Raw genomic sequence first — 9,508 nt, forward strand, 5'->3', positions numbered from 1 at the left:
CCAAGCTTTTATATATGTTTGCTTTGGAACTGTGATCACCCAGAAGATAATTAAAAGATGGATAGTCATTGAAAGGCTTTTCTCTAAAGAGGTGTGGAGCCTTTAGATCATATTCCTAGAGGTCAGACACACAGACTGATACGGTTTAACGTAAAATTGTACTCTGCAATATCTTATTAGCAAGTATCTGCTGGCCTCTTGCAATGTCTGATGATGTGTTAAGTTTATGAATCAATTTAGATGGCAGACCAGGTATCAGAGAAATTCGTTATAAATAATGCATGTGTGGAGTATTGACAGCCTAGAACGTTCAGTGATACATATGCTAAAAGTTTTAAACACCGTTTACCATATTGCATAAAACAGATGTTTAATATTTGGAAAGTAGTCTTTAGTTCAATAAATACTGATAATTTATTTCTTATTTTCCTCTAGTGGGTGATGTACAAGTTTCATGTTACAGAATTCTTTGTAGCCTCTATTCCCTTGGGACTGGGAAGAACATCTATGTTGAAAGGTATTGAGTGAAAAACTCAGCATGTAAAATTTTCTCTTCTTTAGGAGCATATTGTTTAGCAGTTTGAATGAAAGGTGAATCTGAAACAGTATGAGCATGTTTAAAGTACACTTTAGCCGGAATGTAGTTGCCTGTATCTTAAGAGTTCATTCTTTAAGATTCACAGGGCCTGAGAGAGGGACTAAAATGGAGGAAATATGATTCTGTAGTCTAGTTAGGAACAGCTTTGCCTAGTATGAGGAATGCTGGTCTCCTCTTCCTTCCAGCCTGTGTTCAGTAATTCTGTCATGACAAATGCAAGAGCAGTCTGGTAGACTGTCTCTTTCCTCCCACTCTGTATGCACATGCATGTGTGCACAAGCTCATTCTCGTGTATGTCCACATTCAGTCACTTATACATCCATCCCTCAATTGAAAAGCTATACTCTTTCTTCTCTTTCTGGGCCTGAAAATCGTAAATACTCTTTGACACAGATCTGATACGCAAAATAGGAAGTGCCTTACCCCTACTCTAACTAGCAGTCAGGGTCTTCTCACAGGAAATAAAAGGTGATTGTGTTTGAGTTGCCTTTCAATGAAAAGAGCTCACAATAGAGGCCTCCACTTAATTGGCAAGACCTCTAAGCACTGGACAGTTACATTAAACGCTGATGTTAGCAACATCACCTTTTCCTACTGCAGTTGTCGTCTTAGAAGTGAAGAGTGATCAGATCAGATATATCTGAGGAAATTAATTAGGCTCCTAAGGCTGTGTGAGAGGTTTCCAACTGTGGATTTCATTTAGTTTGGTTTTCTCTAGACTCACTCAGGTTCTTAATTTAAGGCAGTAGGCAGACATCAGTGTCTAGGTGGGAGGTAGGATTTCCAACACACCGCTCAATATTTCAGCAAAACTTAGAAGTGAACGATTGAGCTGACTTGAACAGTTATTCAGCTAATGCTCAGATTTAGGATGAAAGTGCATTTTTTCTAATGAATTTTGGCAGGGACATTAAGAAGTTTTGTCTTCCATTGCAGGATGAGTTGCAATTCACTTTTTGTAGGTGAATATCACTTTTCATGGCTGAAATGGTTCAGCTGATTCTACAAGACTCCTGCCTGCTGGGGCTCAGGACTAATACTAAGTTGGATTGCTGCTGCTGCCTTGTTGTGACAAACTTCCATTGTCAAGGGTTTTATCCTTGGTACAAAGACTGATTAACTTGTTTAGGATGTTGGAGATAGTTCTGATTTGTGTGTGGACCTTTCTTCTCTAAATGTCTCTGTGGCTCATAAATGTTGAGAACTGGATGCAAAATGCAGTAGTCCTTGACTACTTGTAGCCCTAATGCTTTACTGACAAGTGTATTGGTATAGGCATTCAGACTATGAATTCTATACTCAGGTACCCTTTTATTTTCATTCACTGCATCAGAAATTTAGGTCCTAAATTTGGGGTTTAAAACGCCTTTTTCATACCCAGCAGCCAAAAGTTCTATGTTCTTTATGGTGTGTTGGTCTTTTCCTGGTTAGTATACAGAAACACATTTCCAAAGGGTTTTTAGCACAGATGATGAAATATCTGTATCAATAATAAGAAACACAAACTTCTGCATAAGTTAAGAAATGATAGCACTTTTTTTTTAAATGTATGCAGTTAAATATGACAAAATTAACTACTGTATTCAGTCATACATACATATGCGGATTGTTCAGTTTAAGACTGTGATTTGACCTGTTTGAGGCTTCTCAAAATGAAGACTGCCCAAGATGCAAGAAAGTGTGCTATAATAATGGTATAATAGGAAACACTTCTTCATGACTACCATCAGTTGGTGGTCCTTTATCTTGCTTTCTTTTTTCAAAGAGTCGATTGATTTTATTATGTTTCAAGTGTTTTCCACTTCCTTCAAGACTTGCACATCAGCCTCTGACAGTTCTTCCTCATTCTTTGGAGTGAATGTTTCCAGTTAGTTGTCTTCATAACGTATTTTGTCTAAAGGGTTAATTTGGCTTTTCTTTAAATGCCATTTTCTCCATTAATTCTGTTGAATCACTCGCTTCCCCAAGTGATTTATTTTACTTTATTTGCTTTTTATGTCAGTGACTATCTGCTCTGAAATTCTTTTTTATATTTTCTAATTTCCATCCTGCAAAATCATGGGCTTTCTCTTGGTTTCTCATATTTAGGATTTCCATATGACAGAAAATACCTGTGTACTTAAGAGTAATTTTCTTAGCCTTGTTGTATAATTGTTCACCTTTTTTTCTTTTAGTTTCTTGGTATCCTTCTTTCAGTAGAAAGAGGGGTATGCATTATGACATTGTCATGCATGTGATTAAATAGCCTCAGTGCATACAGTGTTAGTCTTTTCACTAACGTGTGTGTGTACATACGCCCCAAGTTTTCCCTTCAATTCAACAGAAGGCAAAGATGCAATAAGTTTTCCTTAGGGGAAAATTTATTAAATCTCATATATATATACACACATATATATACACACACTATATATATATATATGAAATATTGCATCTTTCATTACCATTTAAATTGGAAGACAACATTGCTGTGCTCTGAAATACAGTAGAAATTCTAACATGATAAAAAAAAACTTTAAATGGTCTGTGGTTGCTATCTGTGATACTAATGCATCATTCATTCTGTTGTAAAATGTACACCATATAAATGGTCAGAATGTAAGGAAAATGACAGATATATAGGTGGAGCACGTAGTTCCTTTTTAATTTTGTGGTGATTAATTTCTGCATTGTCTATTTCTGTGGCAGTAAAACAACAGTAAATTGTAATAATTCTGTACAGAGAATTAATGATCATTCATCCTTGAAATAGAATAATATTATGTGGATCATGTTACATGAAATAACCAAGTGAACAAAAATGCTTTTTTATAATGTTTTTCAATTCTGTAAGGCCATTGCTTTTGCCAATCTCTTTTTTTCCCCTGCAACAGAAGAAGTTGGAGGGTATATAGTTGCATATCTCTTCACATTCCAGCATGGTTGTGAAATAGAAATTTACATAGGTGGTTGAAAATGAGGTTGTAGATGGGTCACAGTCTTTGACTTCAGGTCATACAGTGAGAAAGGCTTTGTTGACAGGGAGGGATCTTAAAAAGATTATTGTTATTCTTGGAAGTTGAACAATCCAGTAATTTGTTTGATTTGGTACATATATATATAAACATAGGCTTAAAAAATTATTTTATGCCATTGTCCCTCAAAGCATCTCTAGCTAAAGAGCTCTGTTAATAATGTTCACAGCTATTCCAAAAACCCATGGAGCTTCAAAGGATGAAAAGTGTGTTCTGTCTTTATCCAATCTGTAGGTCAAGCATAACAAAATCTGTAAGGCATCTTGTATAAACAGTGCTTCAGAACTTCAAAGAGTACCTTAGTTTTAGTTTTAAGCCATTGTGAGTCTGGTTTTATGCTGAAAATGACTGTCTCAGCATCTCTTGCACCTTCATCTGTAGATTTCCACTCCTTTCTTTTTCTGGTAAATAGGGTTTATGCAGCCAGATGATGAGCATGTTTTGTTGCTATTGATTTGGCTTGTTTGGTTTTGTTTTCATGGCAAGGTTTATTTTCAGCTGGATCAGTTCCTCCATCCAGCTTAGGAAGATGCTGTCTAAGTTGTAGTCCTAGCACAGAAGAGAAAAATAGGAACATGGGAAGGTTGTGTGGGGGAATGCAGAATTGCCCCTTTCAGAGCATGCCACACTGAGTGCCGTAAAGTAATGAAATCAGTCTTTGATAAGTAGAAGTAGTGTTTCTCATAATTTGAATATGTAAATAGTATAAGGTGTGAAGCAAAAGAAATATATATATGTACAGAAAAGAAGTGAAATCTTGAAAAAGGGTACTACTGCCAAAACAAATTTATGTTGTTTAAATGCATTTGCTCCCTGTTTAAACAAACTGAAGGTATAATAATATGCAATTACTAATCTATTCTTTATGCATAGTCTAGGCTTGTTTTCTGTAGTTTGTAGTCACACAGCTGCATGGTGGAGCAGTTGCCCTTTAATATACAATATTTGGTGGAGGGTAGCTTTTTAAAAAACAGTGTTTCTTATAACACTGTAATTTCTAATAATTTTGTTCATGTGAGAAATACAGTTTTTTTAAATTGTCCGATAGTTCATAATGTATTAAAAATCGGCAATGTACTAAATCAGCAATAAATGTTAATGCTGCTTTATAATGCATGTAAGACTTCTCCTCTCGGGTAACTTTTAGTGTGTCTCATATACAGGCAGCGTCCCGCACTTGGTGAATGTTTAGCATCTCTTGCAGCAGCCATTCCAGTAGCATTCCTTGAACCTTCTCTCAACCATTACAATCCGTTGTCTGTCTTCAACACAAAAAGTGCAAGAGAAAGAGCAAGTAAGTACTGTTCCTCATAAAAAAAAAAAAAACCCAAAACAAAACCTGTTTGCTCCTTCTCAACTAGTAGTAATAGAAAGAAACTGTAATAATGAAAAAACCCAAATCTATGTCTCGATAGAGAACTCCTACTGTTGCTTTCGTTACTTGTAATTTTAACCTTGCTCTGCTTTGTTGAGCCTGTGTTAACATTGTTCCCTTTCTCCTAGTATATTTGGATATTTTTCTGAACCTGATGTTTGAATTATTTTCTGAAGATGCATACTTAATATTTGAAGCTAAGATTATATCTGCGTTAAAAAAAATTTTAGCAAATTGTACAGTTGTGTTATTATCATAAATGTGCAAGAGGTATTATATCTTATTTATGTGAACAGGAAAATTATCTATATTTTTTGTTGTCTTACCTGTACTTCAGTGCAGTTTGGTATAGGCAGCTCCTGAGAGAATATGACTTTGATTATATGAAACCTTAATCAAAGGAGCACGAGTCTTTCTACATAGATTTTCTTTGTTTGCTTCTCTCCTGGCTTACTCCTGATGGACTCTCATATCTTAAAGTATTTCAGTACTTTCCTCATTGATCCATGTAAGAGTCATTACCTGCAAAATCATTGTTCCTTTAAAAAAAAAAAAAAAACAAAACAATGTAGGTAGATCAATTCTGTATGCTTCAGAATGTTTTCCATATAAAAGAAGTTATGGAAAAGCTAGTGCTACCACTTCCTTCCTGTCAGCCCTACTTCCTTCCTACAGCGCTGATGGAAGAAGAATTTTGCTAGAGTGACTGGCATTAGGTTGTGGTGGGTTCTTAATTGCTGAAGCACCCTTCAGTTTCTAATACAAACATCTGGAATTCTTTTGTGGCATTTTTGTTGAGAGATAGACATGCAGAGTTCGTGAACTAGGTACAGTTTAATTTTAATCTCACCCATAATTTTGATCTGCTTGTTTCCTTTTCCACAAGGCAGATTTAATGTTTTTCAAATTGACCTGAAAGCTGTGAATGATTATAGAAACAATGGCCAGAGTTTATCCAATATTGACAAAAGCTCTCAGTTCTGCGCTTTTACATAGCTGGGCTGCTCACCAGATAATTGCAAGACACGTTATGGTAAAGCTATAGATTTATGGCAGCTGTTGTCCATATCAGTGCTATCAGAAGGACATAATTTGTGAGATGAGAGACCTGTGTATGCCCCAAAGTCTTTCTATAGTTACATCTGCCCAAGTTGGTGACAGAAAAAACCTGAGTGGCAACGTTATTTGTATTTAGCATTTAAGTAGAGATTAATGTAGATGTTGTGGTTTTTTTTTTAATTAATCTTTTGCTTTTCTACCCTTACTTGCAGTTTTAGGTATGCCTGATACAGTGGAAGAGATGTGCCCAGAGATCCCTCAGCTGGATGGACTAATAAAGGAAATTAATGATTTAGCAGAGTCTGGAGCAAGGTATACTGAAATGCCTCATGTAATTGAGGTTATCTTACCCATGCTGTGCAACTATTTATCCTACTGGTGGGAAAGAGGGTCTGAGAGTGTTCCTCCAAGTGCTGGGCCTTGCTGTACAAGGATAACATCGGAGCATCTGAGCATAGTTCTTGGAAACATTCTGAAAATCATTAACAACAATCTGGGAATAGATGAAGCATCTTGGATGAAAAGAATAGCAGGTACCGTAAATTTTTTAAAGATTAATTGTAACTAATATTTAGTTATTTTGCTACATTTTACCATGTTACCCAGTGTAATGAATTGTAATTAAAAACACCAGGAAAGAAAGATAAAGAGTAGAGAAGTAACAATGAGAGATAATTTTTGAAAATTATTACTTTTATGCATGCATTGTAGTGTTATTGTGAGCAGAGAGCTTTCTATACAACATAATGGATTTTGAAAATGTTACCTTCTCTATGCACTGTATAAGAGCCTTAGCATTTAATTTGGAGTTGTGAATTCAATGAATTTTCAAGACACCTAAGAACTAAGTATTGCAGTAGCAGGTATAAGTCCTGTGAATTCTGGTCATGAAACACCAGGACAAAAGGGAAAGGAAGTGTATATGGTGAAATAGTGCCAGAAGTAACCCAGGTTCAGAATTAGTTGCTTTGTGTGACTAACTGTGCCAGCCATTAAATGAGCAGGAATATTTCTCAAAATTTCCTGTAACATTTAGTAGCTAGCTAGCTGAAGAAATTGACTGTATCCAAATTTTATCTTTCGTCTTAAACAGTGTAATAAGACTCAAGAATTTCAAGAAAATCTATGTAAATGTAATAATTTCCTGCTAAATTTTAATACCCTATTGGTACTGGCTTTTCAGTATTATTTTAAATAATGGAAGGTTTTCAATAATAAGGTTCCATTAACATTTAGTAAGAAGTTTGCTGCTTAATTGTAGAGACCACTGCTTGCAGTTTTGTAGTGGCTGCTTATCTGTGTGAAGAGATGATGTACTAGTGTGGTTATTGCAAGGATTTTTGACTCAGATGGTCTGCATTTTATTACTAATGCATGTACAAAATAGATATATGATGCTGAATGAGTCATTCGTTCTCTGCATTTTAGCTTGCCCAAGGCAAAAGAGGTAAAGTAATTCTTCCAGACCACTGTCTTCTGACTATTTTCTGACATTGTATACAAAAAAAAATACACACATGAAAAAAACCCACCAATAAAATGCCGACCGTGTTTTTGTGAGGACTTTGTGTTTCAATCCCTGCTTTATTTAGGTTCTAAGTTAGACACATGACTTGCCAAAACCATGGTAGTTCGACATAAGACTGAAAAACATAATCTGAATTCACAGTAACTAGCTTTTAATCTCTCAATACACAGTTGTAACAAAGCTATATTCATAGTATTATTAATAATTTTATGATGCTTGAGGAATATGTGATGCACTAGGACCCTTATGTTTTCTAGAACTGCGGAGTTCATTTTAATATGATGAAAAACTTCAATTGTGCATTAATTATAGGATTATCTATATTTTTATGTATAGTTTATGCTCAACCCATCATCAGCAAAGCCAGGCCTGATCTCCTCAAAACTCACTTTATTCCAACACTGGAGAAATTGAAGAAGAAAGCTATAAAGATTGTGATGGAAGAGGAGCAACTGAGAGCAGACAGTAAAAGTGACACCCAAGAAGCTGAGCTACTCATTCTCGATGAATTTGCTGTTCTTTGCAGAGACCTTTACGCCTTCTATCCAATGTTGATACGTTATGTAGACAACAACAGGTAAATAAAAACTAATAATTAAACTCATACTTATTAGTTAATGTACTGGAGTCCGTGATCAGATAATCCGAAAGAACACAATGTATTTCATGTTATGCTGAGAATCAGATCCTGAGTATTTTAAGATGCTTGACTTATAGAATGATGTGCCTTGAATTCACACCTTTTTCTCACATGCATTTCATTTATTTGGTTGTATTGTAACTGCACTATTGTCATTGAGACTGCATATCCCAACCAGACTTGTTGTATATGCTCCTGCAGCCCAATGATATTACAAATGAATACACCCTTCAAAAATTAAAAAATTACTAAACCCCTTAACTGTTAATGAAGGGATGAAAAACTGTCTTGCCTCAATTGAATAATTCTTTTTGTAGGTAATACCACAAAGATTTGATATTTCATATTGTTTTTTTAAGATGGAAATGAAAAGTGCTTGGACAGCATACTATTGCCTTTGGAATAACCGGAAGTTTTTCTCCTTGATAATTTACTAAAGGATTATTCTATGCCTACACTTTACCTTTCCTTTGTCCCAGAATGTGACCCTAATATCCTCTTTCGAAGAGTATTCAAAGTATCTATAGTATCTACAGTATCTTAATGGTATCCTTAACAATATTGTTCTTATGTACACATTGTCCACTTATATTTTTTTTAGTTGTTAGTAGATATTGGGCTAGTTAGGAGCATTTAGCATTATCATTAGACTAGGTTAGCAACCTGGTCTAGTGGAAGGTATTGCTGCCCATGGGAGGGAGGTTGGAACTCAATGATCTCTAAGGTCCTTTCCAACCCAAACCATTCTATGTTCTATGATTTTAATTGCATGCATGGTCATTTATGTTGTGAACCAATTTACACTGAGAATTATTTGCTTTTTCTAGATGAACTCAAGGCTTTACTATGTCAGACCCTGTTGGCATGGAAGCACTTCAAATTTGTCAAAAAAAAAACCCCAGATTTAACTGGGCTGTTGAGAAATTCAACTAAAAAAAAAAGAGTTAATGAGCATTAGTTATAACGTAATAATTCCTTACATGTCTGCTGTCAGATGCCCACTTTACATATGGTCATGTTAATGCATTTTAATTTAGAGACATTTAAGAGGGATGTATCTGTTAGTTCATTTGGTCGGATCTTCTGAGCATCCATGTGCAGACAGACCCAGACTGAAGTTATATTCATTCCTGGATTACAAAAATAAACCAATAGCAGCAGTCAGTCCTTACAGCTCTATCCATGCATTCTTTTCCCTGTATGCTTCCTCTTTTCCCCATTATAGTGTTCTCTTTTGGATCAACAAAAAGTTTTGATAACCAAGATTTGTTATGGGGGGGGGGGGGGGGAGAGAGAT

The 9,508-nt window shown here is 35.4% G+C and overlaps 1 protein-coding gene across 1 annotated transcript in view; it reads left to right on the forward strand.

Annotated features, from left to right (window-relative positions):
* Positions 1-9,508, forward strand: part of LOC104467172 (ryanodine receptor 3-like) — a gene marked incomplete at both ends in the record, with an annotated part of 114,588 nt that overhangs the window by 75,874 nt on the left and 29,206 nt on the right. Inside the window, 4 exon segments of the mRNA XM_010080842.1 lie at positions 436-517; positions 4,773-4,903; positions 6,256-6,576; positions 7,908-8,148. Coding sequence (XP_010079144.1) covers positions 436-517; positions 4,773-4,903; positions 6,256-6,576; positions 7,908-8,148 — 775 coding nt within the window.

This window comes from Pterocles gutturalis, unplaced genomic scaffold (genome assembly GCF_000699245.1).
Source record: "Pterocles gutturalis isolate BGI_N339 unplaced genomic scaffold, ASM69924v1 scaffold39544, whole genome shotgun sequence".
Lineage (NCBI taxonomy): Eukaryota > Metazoa > Chordata > Aves > Pterocliformes > Pteroclidae > Pterocles > Pterocles gutturalis.